Consider the following 24,112-nt stretch of genomic DNA (forward strand, 5'->3'; position numbering starts at 1 on the left):
CGGAGCGTCGTGCTGAGGTCATCCTGTAAGTGCGGGTGCTGTTTATCTGGCCAGTGAGGATTTGCTTTAAAGTGCTTTGATTATAATCAAATGTAAATGTTATTTAAATTAATTAATAAACGTGCCCATAAGGTTTTACACTAACGGAGCATCTTTTCTATATATTCACACAAGATAAGTTTATGGGGCGATGCCTGACTGAGAACTAGCCACAATCATCTGCTAGCGGGGGAGTTGGAAGAGTTGCCCTATGGCAGGTGTAGGGAACCTTGGCTCTCCAGCTGTGGTGAAACTACAAATCCCATCATGCCTCTGCCTCTAGGAGTCATGCCTGTGATTGTCAGGGTCTTGCAATGTCTCATGGGACTTGTAGTTTCAAAATAACTGGAGAGCCAAGGCCTACCCTATGGTGATCCAGGGCTGAGTGCCTGATTGAAAGCTCTGCTGTCTTCTCTTCAATTAGGGGGTCACATTTAGTTGGTAAGCATGCACTCTCCCCATAAAGGTGGTGGCTTTATGATTGAACGTTCCTTTTTTTTTTTTTTTATCAAGGCTTCACATATTTAAGAACATTTAAACACAGAAAAGAAGGTCTTTTCTTTTTGCACATTGGACTAACCTTTTTCGTTTTTTTTTTTTACTGGAAGCTATTTTTTCTGTTTGGTTTACATACTGTATGTATTATATCACTTGTCATCTTTATACAAGTGTGACTCTTTTTGATCTAACTTAGCTCACATACTAAAACACCTTCATTACTGTTTTTGACTTCTTCACTGTAGGGCCCTGCCTAAGCGCTGAACAGCCCTTATAAGAAAACACATCCTGGCCAGTCCACATGTATAGTGCACAATTACATTTTGTCTGATTCATTCCTATGACTGGTCCATAATCATGGTGTCCCCAGCCATTAAGAAGAGTATGAAGCAGCCAGAAGAATGAAAGGGACCAAGTAGGCACAGGGCCGGTGCTACCACTAGGCATATTAGGCAGCCGCCTAGGGCGCACTGCTGCCTAGGGTGCCCGGACACTGGTGTTCCTACTCTCTTTTCTCTGCAGCAAGCAACCAAGTCTCAGCATCAGCAGGCAGCCGCCACTCCCTTCGCACAATGTGTCAGTGTCAGAGGCGCAGCGGCGGTGGAAGACTGTATCTGTGTCCTGACTCCCGAATCAATGGAAGCAAGCAAACATTCATTTATGGGCGCTGGTGAGGCTGCATTTGATGAGCACTGGTGAGGCTGCATTTGATGGGCACTGGTGAGGCTGCATTTGATGGGCGCTGGTGAGGCTGCATTTGATGGGCGCTGGTGAGGCTGCATTTGATGGGCGCTGGTGAGGCTGCATTTGATAGGCGCTGGTGAGGCTGCATTTGATAGGCGCAGGTGAGGCTGCATTTGATGGGTGCAGGTGAGGCTGCATTTGATGGGCGCAAGTGAGGCTGCATTTGATGAGCACTGGTGATGCTGCATTTAAGCACTGGTGAGGCTGCATTTGATGGGCACAGGTGAGGCTGCATTTGATGAGCACTGGTGAGGCTGCATTTGATGGGCACAGGTGAGGCTGCATTTGATGAGCACTGGTGAGGCTGCATTTGATGGGCGCTGTAGGCTGCATTGATGGATTCTGGTGATCTGCACTTCATTAAAAAGGTGGGGGTATACATGGGTAAATGGGTGGAGCCAAGGGGGTGGCAAAATTAGGTTTTCGCCTAGAGCAGTGACGCCAAACTTTGCCACCCCAGATGTTTTGGAACTACATTTCCCATGATACTCATGCACTCTGCAGTGTAGTTGAGCATCATGGGAAATGTAGTTCCAAAACATCTGGGGTGCCAAGGTTCACCATTCACTGGCCTAGGGTGTCAAAAATCCTTGAACCAGCCCTGAGTAGGCACATGACCTGGTCAGGATATTTATCTTACAAAGGCTGTGCAGTGAAGGAGAAGGTTGCACACTAAAGTACTCAGGAGTTTGGCTGAAGATAATAAGTGAGCAATACTGAGGAGGGAGGGGATACATTTAAAGGACAACTTCAATAAAAGTGAAGATGTCCCTTAAGTTGTCAACAGAAGAGATATTAGCACATGCCATTTACACAGTCTGAACCCCATCAAGCTGTCAAATTACGTTCTGCTTTTGGTATGTTACTTCCCACCTGGTCTGTCCCATTCAATTTTATATGATCTATTGGACAAAAAAGTGGTGGAACCCCCAGTTCTCTGCAATTATTTACAGGACACCATGAAGAAGACACTTTATAGTTGGACGCCTTGGTGAAGGCTCTTTATCCAACGTATATGTCACAAGTGGCCCCCAATAATTAGTAACCTCTTAATTATAATATTTCATGAGTAGCTTCAGATAACCTTATAGTCCACATACTATATACTGTATAGACTTTATCCGGCATACACTTTAGGACTAGCGTGGAATGAATGACAGTTCATAGTGGAGGGGAGAGTTTAAGAATCCAGCCATTTGTGGAGCAATGTCAGACTCGGTGAATTCAGTCTGGGAAGTCAGTGTGAACTTCTGCAGGATGATTGTGAGGAAGATAAAAAGTTCCATTCGGGCTAAGCTCTCTCCTGGGCAGCCACGTTTGCCTGTGAGAAATATATAAACTTGATGAATACATTTTATTTTTATACAAAGCAAGCTACATAAAACTTTATTCTGCTTGTGTATATTTTGCCATGCCATAGCATCCTGAGAACATCACAGATCCTGGCTATAGTGATGCAAGCTGTGGGCTGGCTCTTTGGAGGAAGTATGCAAATACCAAAAATGCCTTGATGGTTGGATGTCATTCTGGGGGAGTGGTCATTCTTTGCAGGCTGCAATAGCAGAAAGACTGCCCTATGTAATGCACACTGTACTTCCCCTTGGCGATTTCAAGGACTTAGATCCAAAGAGTGAAAGGAGTGGGACAGGGACAGTCAGCTAGAAGATGCCGGATATCCTCCAGCCAGGAAATGAGGCGGGCTCTGACTTGATGCAGCTTCTAATACACTCTGTGAGAAGCTCACAGTGTGCAAGTAAATCATAATAAGCGATAGTCTGTAATAACATTTTCAGATCCTGACACTTATCAAAAGATATACCTGCAGAGAATGGCATCAAAGCATCGTTCTTTCGGAACTTGCCACTGTCATCCAAGAAGTGGTTGGGATTAAATTTATACGGAGTGGTGAACTGCGTCGGGTCATGATGGACAGTACAGAGCAGAGGATAGATTTCTGTACCCTGAGGAGAAAAATAAATAATATCAACCTTTCATAGAGAAAAATACAATTCTTAATTAAAAACAAGATATTTATTATAATAAAATCCTTCTCTTTCTACCATGCGCATGCATTGCCAATGCCAGCAAGGAGTCAGTAGTGCATGGTGGAATTTGTATGCATTGATCCAAGAAACATAAGTGTAATACCCTGTAGGTGGGATGAGGTGCGGCAATAACACACACAGTCTAAGTGCGATGAAAGAACTTGTATTGAAATAATGCAAAGACAGTTCACAACAAACTGGTGGGAAGACAACCCACTGGGAACACTCACAGGTCCAGCAGAATGTAGAGCAGGTGTCAGTCAAACTGACAGCGCCTGTCAGGAGGGGCAGAGTGTGGCCTGGCCGTCTCGTGCCCAAACAGGAAGAAGCCCTATACTTTCCCTCCTCGTCTGGAGCTATTTCCTGTCACTAGTTCTGTCCCTACCAGGGAGGGAACCTATCCCTACCGGTGTGGATAGAAACATGGAAAGTGGAACTGCTGCAGGCACCGAAAGGATCAGACCATACCCATAGACAATAAGATAAATAGGGGTTGGTGCTGCGCTGTTCCTAATGGATATAGTGCCACTCGGCTAAAAAAAAATATAGAACAATAAATGACAGTACAAGGTGTACTCATAGCTTAAAAGCTGCGCTATTCCCAATGAATATAGTGCAAATGGGCTAAAAGTAAAAGATACCCTCCTAGCATAAAAGCTAATATGATAGAGAAAACAGTGCATAACATGCTAAATAGACATAAACGGTACTATGGGAATAAAGTGCAACGTGCATAAATAATGGTAAGAAATGTGCGCTGGGTACATCTGGGACAATCATACCCAATACGGTGCAAAATGAATGAATAAATTGTGCAAAAAAAATTAAACAATGAGTGCACAAGACCACATAACAATGTGCAAAATAAGCCATGAACAAATAAAATTCTTGTGCAAAGTGCAGAGTACGGAATATCGTGTATTGTGGTCTTTTGTTTTATTTTATTTTTTTTCCACAATTTATGCATGTTTTCTCTATCATATTAGCTTTTATGCTAAGAGTGTATCTTTACATTTAGCCCATTGGCACTATATTCATTGGGAATAGCGCAGCATTTATGCTATGAGTACACCTTTTTTAGCCGAGTAAGATAAAGAGGTCAACACACCCAACTCAGACAAAAAAAACGTAATTTACGTGGGGTCAAGTAGAATTAACATAAAACATGCCCACATCTTTGTCATTTGAATTCCGCGCCCTTACGCCGGCAGATTTACGCTACGCCGCCGTAGCTTTAGAGGCAAGTGCTTTGTGAATACAGCACTTTCCTCTCAAAGTTGCAGTGGCGTAGCGTTACTATGATACGCTATGCCCATTTAAAGTTACGCCGATCTACGTGGATCTGGCCCTTAGTGTGCTATAGTGTGCTATTCTGATTATATTGTCAGTAGAACATCAGTTTATAGTTCACTGTGAGTGTATTGTAGTGTGACCATCAGACATCTTTACATTAGTGTCAATGTAGGCATAGCTCAGTCAGTGTGAGTGTAGTGACTATTTAACACAGTTATGATTTCGGTGCGTTACTGCAAGTTTAATGCCATACAGTTCTGTACATTACTGCAAGTTTAACGCTGTATATTTCATTGCATTACTGCAAGTTTAACACCATATATTTCATTGCGTTACTGCAAGTTTAACGCCATATAGTTCTGTGCTTTGAAGAAAAAGGAAAATTGGCCGCACAACATGGAAGGAAGAACTTCTGTAGAATAGTTGCTTTATTGTCAAAGTGCCAAAGGACGTAAACAGGACGTGACAGGAACATTGGTAGACCGGTTTCACACGGGTAACTCGTACTTGTTCACAAGTAAAAAAAGGAAGCAGTGCAATGTAAAATTAGCGTTCCAAACGCTTTCTCACATCAATTCCGGTCACTTCCGGTATGCGTCAGCCTCGTGTGACCTACTTCGTTACGTCACGCACCTCGTAACTTCATCATGGGACTGATGAAGAACCTTCCTTGACCATCCCGTCCCCACAGAGAGTGCAGAAGATGAAATCTCTTCAGGCCAACTTAAAGAAAAGTTTATCTAATGCTTTTCCCGACTCTGGTAGGTTACAGTGTTGTGGAAAACTTAGTCTTGAGGCTTCTGTTGGTCAAGAGAGAAGTGGTGGAGAAGGTGGCCACCTAATTGATGCATCTCTCAATTTTTTAGGTCCTCGCCGCCCAGGGCTGTGAGCTTCCACATCCCATTGGCAGTGTCTGCATCACATGGTGAACGATTATTTAGTGGTGAAAACAAAGATGGAGAGCTTTCGAGTCAACGATCGACTTACTTACTGGGTCATGAGAATAGACCACTAGCCAGAACTTGCCCAGTATTCTATTGAGCTGCTGGGATGCCCTGCATCCAGCGTGCTTTCCGAATGGGCAATCAGTGCTGCTGGAGGTTTTGTTACTGATCATGATAGAACACGTCTGTTCCCAGACTCGGTGGACCATCTGACTTTTATTAAAGATACCGATGTCGCAGATTAAGTGTTTTTGGGATGGGGAATCTCTGCAAGACTTTTAGGCTGCCTAGTGTTGTGGGTGCTGATTTAATCTGGAAGAATGTTTTTGATGTAGGTTTTATGGGCACAATTAACACCCAAAGACCAATTTTTCCACACCTGTTTGACAGGTGCATATCATTAGAATTTGTGACAGCAAGGCCAATTCTTGCTTTCATCAAGAGTACCTCTATAAGGGTTATGGTGTAAAGGTGCCCCCGACACCCAAAGACCAATTTTTCGGCACCCTTTACAAAAGTAGAAATCAAAGGTCTGTGGTAAAGACACCAGAATTTATCCAAAACATCTCTAATCTTGTTCTTTGTGCATTACATATGGCCTTATCATACAGAATGTAAAGAAATCTTGCAGGAATTTTTTTATTTTTTGGTCTTTATAGATGTGCCACTTTAGAGGTGAACTAAGGGGACCCCCCAGGCACTATATTGAAAGGAATTTTTTATTTTTACATATCATTCTCCTTTTTTTAAAGTATGAAAGCCAGTGTGAGAGGCACTATGAGCTAAGAGCTATTCAGGGTTAGACATGGAATGTTTGCCTCTGTGGGTTAGGTCATGTGTTACAGCAGGATGATGCATACCGTAAGTGACCCAGGTATATGTATGGGTCTTAAGTTACCAGGAGTGGGAGCCCAACTCGTCTTCCTCCAGGGCTCTGGAGGTGGCAGGTTTCGGACTGGGGGTCGCCCCGTGTGGTCCGGGGCCGCGGTTATGCTTTATCTTTTTTGATGCTCATGTGTCAGGGGATGAAAGCAGGGATCTGTTCGGACTCCCTTCAGCATGGGGGGTGCAAACTCTTGGTACCACTACGGGAGGGCTACGGGGTCCAGATTCAGGGAGTCATAGAAGCCTGGTAAGTCTGCTGGGTTGCTCAGAACATGTTGTTTTCCTGCCTGGGTGACAACAAGGGCAAAGGAGAATCGACACGTGTACTTCAGGTCCTTTTAACCTCAGTTTGTCCAGCAGGGGGTGGAGTGCCCTGAGGTTCCTCAATGTTATTTGTGAAAGGTCCTGAAACAGTATGATGGTGCCCCATTGACAATAATGCTGTCATTTCTCCTCGCTTTGGACATCATGGCTTCCTTTAATTGAAAGCTTTGCAGACAGCAGATTATGTCCCTGGGAGGTGCAGTGTCAGGACCTTTAGTTCTAAGGGCTCTGTGGGCTTGTACAAATTCGATTTCAGTGTCCTACTGTCTCTCTAATAGACTGTTAAACACTCTTTGCAGGGCAGGGATGATTTGGTCTGTGTCCACAGATTCGGGGATTCCTCTTACTCTAATGTTGTTCCTCCTGCCCTGTTATCCAGGTCCTCTAAGTGCCTGTTTACTTCTATTAAATGTGATATATAGTGTGAACAATAGTTATGTTCTGTTAACAACCGCAATAAGTCAGTTCATTTATGTGCAGTCCATTCAAGAAAGAAGACCAATAAAATATAATTTTTGATTGGTGGTGATGGTGGAGGTCACCATGGGCAAGTAAAAATAAATGAGATTTCCTACCTTAGGTATCACATATCCTCTAAATTCTGTGTCTTTGGTCATCATGTGAGGAACATTTAGGGGTACCACATCACAGAATCTCTGCACCTCACTCAACACAGCCTGTGTAAACGGCATATGTAACCGGTCTTCAAATTTTGGGACCCGTTCCCGTCCGATCACTTGGTCAATTTCATCATGGAGTTTGGCTGTACAAATACAATATCCGTGAAATCATATTTCAAACAAATGCAGTTTTAAATGCCAATTCAATAGTATAGAATGTATTTAAGTGTGAAATGTAACATGACCATGCATAATGTAAATCAACCTCTTCCATGCTGGTTCTGGTGATCCACAAGACTACTGTGGTTCTCTAGCATGAACCCCACCAAGGTTGGCCCACAGGCATCACCCTTCCGAGACACTCTGCGATCAACCCTGCCTTGCCTGACCAGAACCTAGGACCCCATCCAGCCTACTCTGCATGCCAGCCTTAGTCCAAGTCCTTTCCATGGGCACAACACTTGACGAAGAGTAGTTGGAAAAGACTAACTAACCCAGTCCACACTAGGTTCTTTCATTGCTACAAACAGGCTTTACTCAAGAAGGTCATATGTACAAACAGCCATACAGGACAATGGCGGCACCACACTTGAATGAGTTACAAAGTAATCAAAGTCCCAATAACACATTGAGAGAGGTGTTTCAAGACGTAAGACCTGCATCCTAGCAATGAGCTACTCTATGTCCCAACATGTCCTTGTCAGCAATACCTCCGATATCAGGAGGAGTCCTCAAGCTTCCCCTCTACTGGACAGTAAAAAAAAATAAACAGCCGACTGATGATTTTATCTTTCTGTCACTCTGCTCTTTTCTCTTATCGGCATGTTCCTGTAACACAAAACAAGGGAACACCTTGTATTCATTAAAAAAATACCCTGCTGTGACAGCTTGTGGCTTCACAGCCGGGTGTGCACTGCGCATGCGCAAGATGCGCTGCACCTCCTCAATGGCCAGGAAATCTTCTGGGACCTGTGACAAGTCCCAGAAGATTGCAGGGAGGGGGAGAGGAGAACTTTTGCTTGAGCCACCTAGGTGGCCTGAGCAGAAGTGGGAGCAGGTACTTGTCAAAACTAGGTACCCGCTCCCCCCCTAAAAAAAAATACATGCCAAAGTAAGGAGTGCTTAAAGCAGAATTTCCACTTTTGGGTGGAACTCCGCTTTAAGCTGCCAGCTGGTGTGTGTATAGTGTGACTAGCAAAGATGACGCTTGCTCTGGTAGGGAGGGGGTGACTGAATGAAACCTCCTCTCTAGAAACCGGTGACCTTATGTGTCCAGCAACGGACCTGTATCACAAAGCCCCTTTCTATCTAGCTCTATGTCACGGAGAAAGAAGTGTGAAGAGGATCCTCAAGAGTTGGCTTAATTCAGGTAGCAGGTCACTGGGAGTGAGGTGACATCAAAGATGAGCTGAAGAGTGGGATACAGGCTCTACGGTATCCCCTCAAAGGTGTTGCACCATGGAAGGAAGTCTGTGTACAGTTAGTTAAGTGTAACATTGTTGTGAAGTGATTGAGACACAACAAGGTAATTGTGTCATGACGTGCTCGCTCCTAAGTTGGAGTGCCATCTCAATGCATATTTCTCATGATTGCAGCCTCTGTCTGCTTAGTTGGGCTTTAGCGAGCAGTTTCCAGAGTTCCCCTTTGGGGCGCCTTAGGCCCAAGCCACAACCTTAGGTATGAGATGTACTATTGTTGGGTATTCCAGCCTTTCCAATTCCCTTAGTATTTAAATTACATTTTTAAAATGACATTCGAGGACTTTGGGCTGCCTTAAAACCACTAAACCAGGAGTTATCTAAATCAGAGGTCTCACTTGGATTACACAAGGAGGCAGGGAGGCTGAGTGGAGGCACTGCCAGAGAGACATGTTTGGGACCCCTACACATGCCTTGTAATGCTGACTACTAGGCTGTTTACTCATGTACTGCTGAGTTCTGTATTTCATACATTTCATCTACCAGACATGCCATGTACATTCATTTCAGTTTGTGTGACAGCAACATGACAATCTTACTGTACATTAGAAAAAAAAAATAGCAAAAAGTATCTGTTTCCCCATTGCAACTGATCAAATATTTAAACATTCTTCATTTAGTTTACCCCTGGTAGTCACCTTGTATCTCTGGGTAATTCAGCACGATGAGAAGGCTATACCGAAAAGTGATAGTCAAAGACTCGATTCCTGCCATGAATAAGTCATTGGTGGTAACTAGGAGATTTCGTATGGTAAATTCGGTGTTGGGGTTATCCTTTTCCTGCAGATATATATACAGTATATATATATATATATTCATATATATATATATATATTAAGACAATAAGTCCATGTGGAAAACAAAAACAATGCATATTAAAATGTCCATCAAAATGAGATGGGTAGTATCGCGGTAAAGATATCATAAACCATGTTGACCATCACATGGAAATTCCTTTCAAGTGGGGTATAACTAAATATGCCTACCGGAAATGGTGGATCCAGCTGTCAGCGATAGCGGATCAATCGTGCATGAATAATTGCATCGGCAAGTAGACTCAGCTTGTCTGGAGAATCTCGGTGATGTAAACTGTAAATCTGTAGATGGTATCCCAGACATGTCGAAAAAAACAATCACCCAGGAGATCCACAATGCTTGAAGGGGGTAATAGACAGGTTCCGATAACCAGGAAACCCCTCAAGGGTAAATAGGAGGCACAATGGAGGGACTCAAAAAACTGCAGTAAGTCCAGTCTGGTTGTTGGTTTCTTCTTGGTCAAGTGATCTGTTAACTTGAAACCATTTCAGGTCCTCTTCATCCAAAGCGTTCTAGTCATCTCAGGATCACATGCAGTGCTCGCTTTCACCTGAGATCCTGAGATGACTAGAACTGTACTGAAATCTCACCAGAAAGTAACCTGAGATCAGCACTACATTGCCCAGCAGTTGTGCATTCCGCTCACTGGTGTGAATGAGCCCTCAATCGATTTTTCAGCTGCTTATTGGGGTGAAATCACTTTGTTTATTTTTTGGATTTGTTTTGGACTAAACGCACTAATTATTTTTATTCATATGCTCCTGTAGTATTTTGCGCTGTCTCTCTCTCATTGTCCATGGCTCGCTATTTTGAGTATGGTACATTTTGTCACATTAGGAGGTAGTATTTGTGGGAACTAAAATGATAAAACTTAAAATATTTAATTACATAAATACCTGTTCCATTTTAATAAGGAAGCTGTCAATAAAGTGCCTCGAAATGCTGGGATCCAGAGTCTCTTGGCTGGACTTCACTTTCTCAAATATATTTTCAGCAAGTTGCTCAGATAGCAGCGTTGTCTTGTGGTGAGGTCCAGGAATGTATTTCATAAGGGTAGGAAGAATGCTATGCAGCTAAAAAAAAATCAAAACTCAGTCACTGAAAAGAGGATCCAGATACTGTAGCTTTCCTATTCTAAATAATATTGGTATACATCAAATAAAGTACAATATATTTAAGATCATTCAGATACAATAATGTATTAAAGTCACAATGAAATAATTAAACAATAAATCCCTCGCTACTGAAAGACCCTGAAATAGTTCAACAGCTATCAATATGACTTTGTACTTATTTTGTGGAAAACCCCACTCCTAATGCCTCTCCTGTCATCTTCTGGGAAGCACATAAATGTGTGATCCATGGTGAATTTTTATCACTAGACAGAAAAGCTATTAGGGAACACCAGTAGACAATCAAAGCATCAACTGAAAGAATCAAACACTTGGAATGGAAACACTACACAAACGGTCTTACCCACAAAACACCCTGCAGGATCTATTACATACACGCTCCCTCTTTCTAGATGAACTTGAGAAACATACGCAGAGACGTTATGTGCTTCGCCACAAAAGTAATGATAACAAAAGTGGTAGACTTCTGATGCATGCAGTGCAGGTGTTCCGTCAGATTAGGCGATCCATTAGCTTGTTGTGCAGGAATGTCCGTTGGGCCATATTTAGACGAAAAGTCCAGAATCAGGTCAGTATGAAATTCTGGGGTGGTTGGGTCAGGGCAGTCAGAGCTCAAATTATATAGTTTCAAGTATTATGCCTAATACACACGGTCGTTTTTTGTCTTGTAAAAAAACTTCATTTTAAAAAATTACGTTGCCTACACACCATCGTTTTTTCAAAATGCTCTAGCAAAGCACGGTTACGTTCAGCACGTACGGCGCCACTCTGTTCCATTCAAGCTCGCGTCACAACTTGCTTCTGAGCATGCGTGGGTTTAAAAACATTGTTTTAAACGTCGTTTTAGCCCACACACGATCATTTTTTATGACACAAAAAACTACGTTTTTAAAAACGACATAAAAAATTGAAGCATGTTCAAAAAAATTTTTGTCGTTTTTCAGAAGACATAAAACAAAGTTTTCCCCCACACACGGTCATTTTAAATGACGTATTTAAAAATACAGTTTTTTTCATCACAAAAAAACGCCCATGTGTACGCGGCATTAGAGTTCAAAGTGTTTTGTTATGTTGTCATTTCTTGAAAAGAGTTCACCATGACGGTCATGTATATGGTGAATTGTAAGCCCGTCCCCACATGCCAAGGTTCTAGATGTTACCCTGGACTCTGAGGCCCTGTACACACCAGCGGATATCCGATGAAAACGGTCCGCCGGACCGTTTCCAGCGGACATTTCTGCTCCGGATTTTGATCTGATGGGCTGTACACACCATCATATCAAAATCCCCGCGGAAAACATATGCGGTGACGCGGCCGCGCCGTCGCGGCGACGTGCGCGGCCCTGGAAGGTAAATACTTCCACGCATGCGTCGAATCACTTCGACGCATGCGAGGGATGGGGATCGCTTGGACTTATCCGGTGAGTCTGTACAGACGACCGGATCAGTCCGACGGACAGGTTTCCAGCGGATAGATTTCTTAGCATGCTAAGAAATTTTTATCCGCTTGAAAACCGGTCGGCTGGACAAATGTCCGCCGAAAAATGTCCGCTAGGCCGTACACACGACCGTATTTGTCTGCTGGAACTGATCTGTGGATAAATCCCAACGGACAGATCCGGTCGTGTGTACGGGGCCTGAACTATCCTTTCAGCCCCACGTCCAAACACTTTCCAAATCTTGCCATCTCAACCACCGCAACATCTTCAAAAAACGCCCCTACCTAACTAATAACACAACAAATCTCTTAGTTCACTCCCTGGTCATCTCTCGACTACTGCAACTCCCTCCTCATGGGATTACCTTTACATAGGCTATCCATTCAGTCCATTATGCATGCTGCTGCCAGGCTCATCCACCTTACCAACTGCTCAGTGTCTGCTACCCCTCTCTGTCAATCCCTCCACTGGCTTCCACTCACCCAACTAATACAATTCTAAATTCTAATAACTTACAAAGCCACACACAACTTGGCCCCCAGCTTCATCACTAAACTAGTCTCCAAACATCAATCTACTCGTTCTCTTCGTTCCTCCCAAGACCTCCTGCTCTCTAGTTCCCTTGTCACCTCCTCCCATGCTCACCTCCAGGACTTTTCTCCAGCCTCTCCCATCCTCTGGAACTCCCTACCCGAATCTGTCTGACTATCTCCTACTATGCTTGCTTTTAGAAGATCCCTGAAAACCCTTCTCTTTAGAAAAGCCTATCCAGCCCCCACCTAACAACTGTACTCTTACTTTCTCTACCAGATCACCCCCCACAGTTATTACATTTGAATCACTAGACCTTCCCTCCTAGATTGTAAGCTCTAACGAGCAGGGCCCTCTGTTCCCTCCTGTATTGAAATGTATTGTAACTGTACTGTCTACCCTCATGTTGTAAAGCACTTCACAAACTGTTGCCCCTATATAAATCCCGTATTATAATAATAATAATATAAAAAATGTTTGTGGAGGGGCGCATGCGTGGCGCGATGCAGAATGGACGTGCTGAGAACAGTTCCTCCGGATCTGGATAGCCAAACATGATTCCCAGTTTACGCATGCTTTGCACATGCGCAGTAGGGAATCGGCTGTGAAGCCACAAGGCTTCAGTGCCAGTTTCCCTTATCCAAAATGGCTAGTGGCAGCACCTGAGAGCTGATTGAAAAATCGGCTCGGGTGAGGACACCCCTGCATTCCAGGACAGGTAAGTGTCCTTATATTAAAAGTCAGCAGCTAAAATATTTGTTGCTGCTGACTTTTAACTGTAGGTACATATCTGATAGAGCTCCATGATTCTGGATAAAATAAGAATCACAATTTGTTTGATTAGAATATATGTCACGATTCTGAAGACCTTTTTTATTTTAAAGATTTACAACCCCTGAACATTCGGTTATCAAACAAGATGGCAATAAAATAAGACATAATACTCTTTGCTTCAATTAAATTTAAAGAAATGTAATGAAGTAATGAAAAATAATGTAATGTAATGTGTAAAATTAAAACAGTCCACAAGTGATGTGAAAATAAATCTCCACCATCCACCACCATAGTGATCTTAAATATCAGTGCCACCATCAACAGCTGAAAGGCTTGCTTACCAGCTCCTATTGAGCCCTCATTACAAGAGATCTTTAGCGCTTGTGGCTTTAGCCCAGCCAAGGTCTTTCTCCTGGTCCAGATGGTCTCCCAACAAGATCACCCCTTGGCACCGTATAAGATGTGATGATTTCTCAAAAAAATTTCCTGCAAGTTACAAACATAATTTTACCTGTCCCCATGTAGAACTCGCAACACTGAACGCCTCTCTGACAATGTCCAGGAGTTTAGAAAACTTCTCATCTTCATAATCAAAGCGATCTCCAAATATGATAGAACAGAGAACATTGGCGAAGGAAATCTTAAGCAGATTATCTGGAGCTAATGGAACATCTGGAACAGAAAATATTATCATGTGACTTTTTCTCAACCGTGCTTTACCCTAAGATCTTATATTTACATTTAAAATTATTCCAAAGACTGATCCCTCTAGTTGACTGGAAATCTCTAAGGCCCCGTACACACGGTCGGACAAAACCGATGAGAATGGACCGAGGTTCAGTTTCATCGGTCCAAACCGACCGTGTGTATAGCCCATCGGTCTGTTGTCCTTCGGTCCAAAATTTTAAAACATGTTTCAAAACTGAACCGATGGACCGCTGCCCGATCGGTCCAAACCGATGGTTAGTACAGAAAAGCATCTGTTCAAAACCTGCGCATGCTCAGAATCAAGTCGACGCATGCTTGGAAGCATTGAACTTCGTTTTTTTCAGCACATTGTGTGTTTTACATCACCGCGTTCTGACCCGATCGGATTTTGAACTGATGGTGTGTACGCCCATCAGACCATCAGGCCACTTCAGCTGTGAACTGATGAAAACGGTCCGTCGGACCATTCTCATCGGTTTTGTCCGACCGTGTGTACAAGGCCTTAGGAATAGAAGAATAAAGCTGGTCATGGACTGATCAAAAGTTAGATTGGTGTGCATGGGCATCTGCAGAACCTTTTTCAGGAGGGGGGGGCATTATTTTAAGGTCACACATGCTCCGTTCATTTTTGATAATGTCATGAAGGGGAGGGGCTTAGTCATTATCACATCAAGCTTGATAACTCTCCCCCTTTCCACTGCCACATTCGGCACGTGTTGGGGGGGGGGGGAGAGTGTACCTGGTTTTGCCATGATGAGCTGACCCCCATGCAAAACCATGCAAAATATGCTGTGACCACAGCAAGTGAAGGTATAAATAAACATACAATTAGGCAATCGATCAATTACAAACAAAACTACACCTGCATGGTGCAGCATTGGGTTAAGCCAGTAGAGATTTTAAATTCTATATGGGAACAATAGCATCTTTATGCTGTTGTGCCCATATAGCTGCTGTTGTGCCCATGTAGCTGCCATTGTGCCCTTATAGATGCTGTTGTGCCCATAGAGCTGCTATTGTGCATCTATATGGGCACATCAGTAGCTATATGAGCACAATAACATCTTTATGCTATTGTGCCCAGATAGCTTCAGCTGTGCCCATATAGATGCTGTTGTGCCCACATTATATATAGCTGCTGTTGTGCTCATATAGCTTCTGTTGTGTATCTATATGGGTGCAACATCATCTATGTGGGCACAATAGCATAAAGATGCTGTTGTGTCCATATAACTCCTATTGTTATATATGTCTCCTATTGTGCCCAGTGAGGCTGACCTTGCAGCGCTGCTGTCCATCCCGTGGACAGGAGTGACCAGGAGGTGGAGTGATACCAACAGCATGCCTGAAATTTTCAGCGGGAACTATAGAAGAGGCATCAGCTTATGTGGCAGACAGATGCCTCCGAGGAACTGCTGCCTCTGCAGCTCTGCGGAATCAGATTGTTAGGGGGTGAGGGATGGACGGTCAGATCTCCGAGAGCAGCAGCAGTCAGCAGAGCAGACTCATAAAAAAAGTCTGCAGTGGACCTTGCCAGGACCGCTCACGTACACCAGTGTCCATGTGTGGACATCTTTTGATGATTCCGGGGTGGGCACTTTGCCCCCCTTTCCAATGCCCATGTCGGTGTGTGGTCATCCACACATACGCTGATCAGTATGCCTGAGAACAGCTCCGCCGGAGCTGGATAGCCAAACACGATTACACCTGTGTGTAATTTATTATCAGTATGAATCCAGATGTTCTGTGAAGCCCTCAGAGGTTTGTTAGAGAACCCCAGTGAACAAACAGCATCAAGAAACCAAGAAACACCAGACTGGTCAGGGATCTGAAAATGAAAAGAGTATGGCACAACTGCAAACCTACTAAAACATGGCCGTCCACCTAACCTGACAGGCCTGGCTAGGAGAGCGTTAATCAGAGAAGCAGCCAAGAGGCCCATGGTAACTCTGGAGAAGCTGCAGAGATCCACAGCTCAGGTGAGAAAATCTTTTCACAGGAAAACTGTTGTCATGCACTCCAAAAATCTGTCCTTTATAGAAGTGTCAAGAAGAAAGCCATTATTGAAAGAAAGCCATAAGAAGTCCTGTTTGCAGTTTGTGAGAAGTCATGTGGGGGACACAGCAAATATGTGGAAAAAGATGCTCTGGTCAGATGAGATCAAAATTTAAAATTTTGGCCTAAAAGTAAAACACTATGGGCCAGATTCATGAAGACTTACGACGGGAGTATCAGTAGATACGCCGTCGTAAGTCCGAATCCCCGCCAACGTATATTTAAGCGCATTCTCAAACTGAGATACGCTTAAATGTTGCTAAGATGCGTAAGTCTCCTACGCCGTCGTATCTTAGCTGCATTTTTACTCTGGCCGCTAGGGGCGTGTACGCTGATTTACACCTAGAATATGTAAATCAGCTAGATACGCCTATTCACGAACGTACGCCCGGCCGTCGCAGTAAAGATACGTTTACGTAAGGCGTTTTCAGGCGTAAAGATAAACCACCAAAAATATGGCGCAGCCAATGTTAAGTATGGACGTCGGAACCGCGTCAAATTTTTCACGTTTTACGTTGTTTGCGTAAGGCGTCTGTGAATGGGGCTGGGCGTAAGTTACGTTCACGTCGAAACCAATGAGTCTTTGCGGCGTAATTTGGAGCATGCGCACTGGTATACATCCACGGACGGCGCATGAGCCATTCGTTAGAAACGTCAAATACGTGGGGTCACGAGTATTTAGCATAGAACACGCCCCCAACCAGCCTATTTTGAATTAGGCGGGCTTACGCCGGGCCCAGTTACACTATGCCGCCATAAGTTAGAGCGCAACTTCTTTTTGAATACAAGACCTGCCGCTCTAACTTACGGCGGCGTAGTGTAACTGAGATACGCTACGCCCGCCTATAGATAGGCACATCTCTGTGAATCTAGCCCTATGTGTGGCGGAAAACTAACACTACACATCACCCTGAACACACCCTCCCCACCGGGAAACATGGTGGTGGCAGTGTCATGTTGAGGGGATGCTTTTCTTCAGCAGGGACAGGGAAGCTGGTCAAAATTGATGGATAGATGGATGGAGCCAAATACGGGGCAATCTTAGAAGAAAACCTGATGTCACCACCTGTGGTCACCTGACTGGTTTTGTCCCGCCCATCCTTTGAAAACAACCCGTGGGCAGGACGGAACCGGTCAGGTGACCACAGGTGGTGATGTAATTTCAGGGCGGCCACTTCCGGTTCTAGTTTTACATTGGGCCAGATTCATGTAGATCAGCAGATCTTTAGATCCGCTCGATCTACGTGTTTTACGATCCGCCGGTGCAATTTAGCGAGGCTAGTGCAGTATTCACAAAGCACTTACCCGGCTAGGGGGAGTGTACAATTTAAATCAGGCTTGTTCCCGGCGAAATTTCCCAGTGCGCATGCTCCAAATGACGTCGCTAGGACGTCATTGTTTGCGGCGGCTACGTCAATTGCGGCCATCCGTATTCCCGATCGACTTACGCAAACAATGTAAAAATTTGAATCTCGGCGCGGGAACTTAACATTAGCTATCCCTCATATAGCAGGGGTAGCTATCCGCCGGAAAAAGCCGAACGCAAACGACGTTAAAAAGAAGCGACGGGCAGGCGTACGGACTTGAATCGGCGGTTCTCCTCATTTGCATATCCGACGCGTAAAAAAAAGCGACGACACCTAGCGTCCGGCGGTAGATTGCAGCCTAAGATTCGACTGGTGTAAGTCACTTACACCAGTCGGATCTAAGGGAGATCTATGCGGAATCTGATTCTATGAATCAGCCTCATAGATCCGACCGGCTGGACTCAGAGGTACGACGGCGTATCAGGAGATCCGCCGTCGTATCTCTTTGATGAATCTGCCCCAATGTCTTTAATGTTTTAACATGAGTGGAATACCTAGGATTTTTGATTTTAACCAATAAATATACAGAATTACGCTATATAGTTACTTTTGCCATTAGTACCCATCTCTGGAGGTTCGTTGAGGACAACACCTTTTGTAGCTGGAGTTATAGCCTGTGGGACCACAGAGCCCATCAGCCCTCATAACGTTTGCACACTTCCCAACGAGATTCCGGGATTTTCAATTACTCAGTGAGGACAACGCAAGCCGCAGTGGCACAGCCAGTGGGACTACTAAGCCCAGCCACCCACTCAAAGTACATCAGACTTCTGTTATGTGAATCCTGGATCTCTGGTGAGTGAAAGGGCACACAGAGGGGAGCACACATTTTGCACTGATGTTTACCTTGGCACTTGCCACTTTATACTGCACATCCGATTACGTTGAAGTTGCACTGGAAAAACCTCCTTTGATTCACAAGAACTTTATATATTTATTTATTTGTTCACTGGAATTTATGGACTTCATATATTGTTGTTTTATATTTGATATGAGTTTTTATGATTTATGTGGTGATGTAGTAGTATAGCGCTCTTATCTTGTTCATCTTGTTTGATCCTACACATACAGCCAGAGCTAAAATGGGATGGTTTAGATCAAAGCATATTCATGTGTTAGAATGGCCCAGTCAAAGTCCAGACCTAAATCCAATTGAGAATCTGTGGCAAGACTTGAAAACTGCTGTTCACAGACACCCTCCATTCAATCTGACAGAGCTTGAGCTATTTTGCAAAGAATAGGCAAAAATGTCACTCTCTAGATGTGCAAAGCTGGTAGAAACATTCCCGAAAACACATGCAGCTGTAATTGCAATGAAAGGTGGTTCTACAAAGTAATGACTCAGGGGGGCTGAATGCACTCCACACTTTTTGTAAAAAAAAAAAAAAAATGAAAACCATTTATCATTTTCCTTCCACTTTGTGTTGATCTATCACATAAAATCCCAATAAAATACATTTACATTTTTTGTTGTAACATCACAAAATCAGGAACATTTTAAGGGGTATGAATACTTTTTCAAGGCACTGTAACTCTAGTTTTTTCCATGTACTCATCAAATTCATCAATTTCCTATGGGCCCTTAAAGTAATTGTAAAGGACAAATTTTTATATAAAATAAAAATTAAAAAAATAACAAACATGTTATACTTACCTGACATTGGAAGAAACACATACACAAGATTGGTATAATGTTCAGCACTAAACCATCTGATGATTGTGATGAAATAGAAAGGCATGCATCTGCATGCTGATACATGAAAGTGCAACACTGAAAATGCTTACAAGTAAAATAAAAAAAATGAAAATAAAAGATAAAGCATATGATAAAAATGTAGTGGAATGGAAAGTTCTGGGGGGGGGGGGGGGGTGAACCCCTATAGATTAGAGTCTCTGAGTAAAGTCTCTGAATAGGTGCTGCAGAGGTAGCGAGGTTGCTTCAAGCTCGGGCTGGGGGACCCAATCACTGTGGGAAAAAGAAAGGCAAAGAGAGGAGAGAGAAGCGCCAAGCCAATCCTTAAGCAGCATACAGTTTGTTCAGCAAAAACACACATAACTTGCATGAACAGTATGGGGTACATTTACAGAGTGCTAGAGGGGGTAGGAGCTTCCACATGCATCATCACAGAATCACAAGAGAACTGACAAGATGGCTTCCATAGAGGAATTCATGAGCGCCGTGTTTCAGCCGCAGCTGAAGCCACGTGGGAGGTGAGGCTCTGGGAGGACACCCATGGAACCCTCCCAGAACTGGACGACCAAGCTGTAGCCATCTTTTGGTTATAGCGCTGTCGGGAAGTACTGTAGTTAATTCATTTTGACTTTTTATTTCTTTTAATAAAATTCTTTGTACTAACCTTGAAACTTACGGAATTCTTCCACCAAACACAATGCTTCCTCTTGTATCTTCCCTTCAATATTCTTATTTCCAAACCCAAAACTCTTCAGTGTTCTTAACGTGAAGGTCCGTATGATTCTCCACCTTTCCCCGTTGCTGAGACTCAGCCCTGAATAAGAAGATGGTTTTGATTTAAGGTATGCATCAGTCAAATGTGAACATTTGACCTTTAAACTTAGTCATGGGACACAATCTTTCTGCTGAATGGATTTGTTGTTTGTATCACATTTTTATCCTGCATTGTAGATTAAAGGGGTTGTAAAGCATAGTGTTTTTTCACCTCAATGCATCCTATGCATAAGGGTGAAAAAACACCTTGCAGTGTTGCAATTGTTTTCCTCAGTTTAGGCCGATACGTATTCTTCTACATATTTTTGGTAAAAAAAAACGCAATAAGCGTTTATCGATTGGTTTGCGCAAAATTTATAGCGTTTACAAAATAGGGGATAGTTTTATTGCATTTTTATAAAAAAAAATGTTTTACTACTAATGGCGGCGATCAGCGATTTTTTTCATGACTGCGACTTTTTGGGCGGACACTTCGGACAATTTTGACACATTTTTGGGACCACTGTCATTTTCACAGCAAAAAATGCATTTAAATTGCATTGTTTATTGTGAAAATGACAGTTGCAGTTTAGGAGTTAACCACAGGGGGCGCTGTAGGAGTTAGGGTTCACCTAGTGTGTGTTTACAACTGTAGGGGGGTGTGGCTGTAGGACTGACGTCATCGATCGAGTCTCCCTATAAAAGGGATCACTCGATCGATGCAGCGCCAAAGTGAAGCACGGGGAAGCCGTGTTTACATACGGCTCTCCCCGTTCTTCAGCTCCGGGGAACGATCACGACGGGGCGGCCAGAAATTAATAGCCGCGCCGTCGTCCCGGATCGCTCCCCGCGGGAATCCGACCGCCGCATGTAGCGGGGGGGGTCCTGATCGGACCCCCGACCCACGTCTAGGCAGGGACGTACAGGTACACCAATGTGCCTGTACGTGCCATTCTGCCGACGTATATCTACATGCGGCGGTCGGGAAGTGGTTTAAAACCCAGCACTGACAGGAAGGTGTTCCTCTATTGCTGACAGAACGCCACTGTCAGCTGGGCTTCCAGACTCACCTGATCTAAGCTCCAGCTTCCTGAACTAGACCACCAGGACTCCTTGTTCGCTACAGCTCACAGCAACCAGCTCCAGGCTCCCAGGACGCTCATCCATGCCCAGCTATCTGCAACCACAAGTACTCTGCTATAGAAACCAATTGCTAAACGCTGATCTCCATACTTGTCGCTTGCTCCCAAGTTATGTTCACTACTATTACTATCAATTGCTATGGAGTTTCCCTGAAGCCTGTATCAGCTCTCATGTAATGTTCACTGCTACAGATACCAGCTCTCATGTTAATGTTCACTGCTACAGATACCAGCTCTCATGTTAATGTTCACTGCTACAGATACCAGCTCTCATGTTAATGTTCATTACTAACCCCTAGTGTGCAGTCCCAGTACTGCAGCTATACTTATCCTTATACCATTAATACCAAGATTTACTTTAATGTTGCTTATGCTGGAATAAGCACTATTTACTTTACTGAGGCTGTGATGATAGAACCCAAACTCTTAACTGAGTTAAGAGTGAAACCTGGGTTCGAACCTGAGAAGTCTCCGCAGTTGCGATCCATAAACCTGAAACTAATTTGGCGTATTGTTACATCGGGAGAGAGCTTCCCAGAGGGGGTCAGCTTATGCGGGGAGGAGACGCGAGAGCCGCCATGGGAGCCCAGAAGAGGATGACCGGGGCCACTCTGTGCAAAACGAACTGCACAGTGGAGGTAAGTATGATATGTTTTTTTTTTTTTAAAAGTGAACCTTGAGGCCGAGTACTCACGAGCAGACATGTCCGATGAAACCGGTCCGCGGACCGTTTTCATCGGACATGTCTGCCCGGGGACTGCCCGGGGACTTCTGTTCGATGGCTGTACACACCATCGAACAGAGGTCCGTGCGTAAACAATACGCGGGGCGTGTCCGCGGTGTCGCCGCGTCGATGACGCGGTGTCGCCGCGACAATGACGCGGCGACGTGGGCGGCCTGCCTTTAAAATGCTTCCACGCATGCGTCGAAGTCATTCGACGCATGCGAGGGATGGCGGGCGGCCGGACATGTACGGTAGGTCTGTACAGACGACCGTACATGTCCGGGCGGACAGGTTTCCAGCGGACTGTTTTAAAGCAAGTCCAGGAAACAGTTGTCTGCTGGAAACCTGTCCGATCCGTCCCAAAATGGTCCGCTGGGGCCTACACACGGCCAAACATGTCTGCTGAAAATGGTCGGCGGACCAGTTTCAGCAGACATGTTTGGTCGTGAGTACGGGGCCTGAGTGTCACTTTAAACCCTATAGATGCTCACTGTCTGAAAGATGCAGAATATAAGCCAATTAAACCTCTAGTCATCATGTTTTTTATAGCACAGATGTGTTTAATGCTGAGACCACATTACTATCTAGAAGTCCTGTGAAATTTTAAATTGTTGTAAAGCCTCAAAGTTTTTCACCGTAATTAATTCTATACATTAGGGTGAAAAATCATCTGTGCTGCAGCTCCCCCCAGACCCCCCTTTTTCCTTTCCTTAGCCCAATCCGATCCAATGTGCACAAACGTACCGGCTCCAGCCGCTGTCTCTCTCCTCATTGGACAGGCTCCTGCTGCTGTCAATCAAATCCAGCGACACTAAAGACAGGTATTTGCACCCACTTCCGGCCCGGCATTCACGGGCAAAATACGGGCATTCCGTCACATCCCGTCGCCCCCCCCGTTGTGTGCTGGGAACACTCGGCTCCCAGCACACAGCGGGAGCCAATCGGCGGGCGCGGCGCGACTCGCGCATGCGCCGTAGGGAACCGGGCAGTGAAGCCGCAGCGCTTCACTTCCTGGTTCCCTCAGCGTGGATGGCGGGGGGGAGCAGCAGAGTGACGAGCGATCGCTCGTCATCTGCTGCGATCGGCGCTGGACTCCAGGACAGGTAAGTGTCCTAATATTAAAAGTCAGCAGCTGCAGTATTTGTAGCTGCTGGCTTTTAATATATTTTTCCCATGGCACATCCACTTTAATTAAGTGTCCCCATTAGAAGACGTGTCCCCATTTATTGCTGTTTATCCTCTATAATTGTCCTGTTTACCATTATAATGGAAAGTGAAAGAAAACCACAAATTTTAGATTGTCCCCAGAAAAGTAAAAGAGGGAAACTCTTCCAATGGGCACACTAGTTCTGGTGATCTGGGGGTTCCCAAGAGATTACCTTAATTTGCAGGGATTTCCTGTTTGGCTATGGGACAGGAAGTGAAGAGAAATCTCTGCAATGAGTTATAACCCTCTATTACTCTATCCAAAATGTAAAAAAGTTTTGCCTATACTTTAAGTTTAAATACTGAATAATAGGCTCAATGTACAGGTATACAGTAAATCATTTGGAGTAGACTGGACAAGTGATAATAGTCATGAGCTTTTTACCATAGCCTTGGCTGAATTTCTCAATGTGGTGTACAGGACCACGAGCGCCAAACTCTTCTGCTTTTTCTACCAGAGCTTCCTTCACCGCTTCATATCCACATATGACAACCACGGGACGAGAACCAAAGTACAAAGTGTAGACTGGACCATATTGCTTCCACAGCTTCAATATAAGAAAGAAAAATCATTTCAGGGAGCTTTTCTCCTTGATTCCTTGTGGAGCAAATATATGATCTAATTGACCAACCCCTAAAAAAAAAATCACCTTTTTCAAATGAGGATCTGTATATAGAATTAAAAAGACACCAACCTTCATTAATGAGCCCACTAGCTCACCGTATTTAATGTGCAGCAAAGTTCCAATAAGCGGCAGAGGTGTAGGACCTGGAGGGAGGTTAGGTCTCATGTGCATTGTGTTCCATGTTGAATAGATGAATAAGCAGCAGATCAGTATGAAGATCCCTGTTAATTCCCCTGTTATGTCCATCGTGGAAGAGAAAACCGAGACACACAGAG

The 24,112-nt window shown here is 44.2% G+C and overlaps 1 protein-coding gene across 1 annotated transcript; it reads right to left on the reverse strand.

Annotated features, from left to right (window-relative positions):
• Nucleotides 1–1,807: 1,807 nt before the first annotated feature.
• Nucleotides 1,808–24,112, reverse strand: LOC120913339 (cytochrome P450 2G1-like). The gene is made up of 9 exons (XM_040323209.1): nucleotides 23,907–24,112; nucleotides 23,597–23,759; nucleotides 20,051–20,200; nucleotides 14,075–14,235; nucleotides 10,583–10,759; nucleotides 9,509–9,650; nucleotides 7,348–7,535; nucleotides 3,101–3,242; nucleotides 1,808–2,602 (listed from the first exon to the last, which is right to left on the reverse strand). Exons 1-9 carry the CDS (start codon nucleotides 24,081–24,083, stop codon nucleotides 2,421–2,423), a joined length of 1,482 nt encoding a protein of 493 aa, XP_040179143.1. The 5' UTR covers nucleotides 24,084–24,112; the 3' UTR covers nucleotides 1,808–2,420.

Source organism: Rana temporaria, chromosome 9 (genome assembly GCF_905171775.1).
Source record: "Rana temporaria chromosome 9, aRanTem1.1, whole genome shotgun sequence".
NCBI classification, from domain to species: Eukaryota; Metazoa; Chordata; class Amphibia; order Anura; family Ranidae; genus Rana; species Rana temporaria.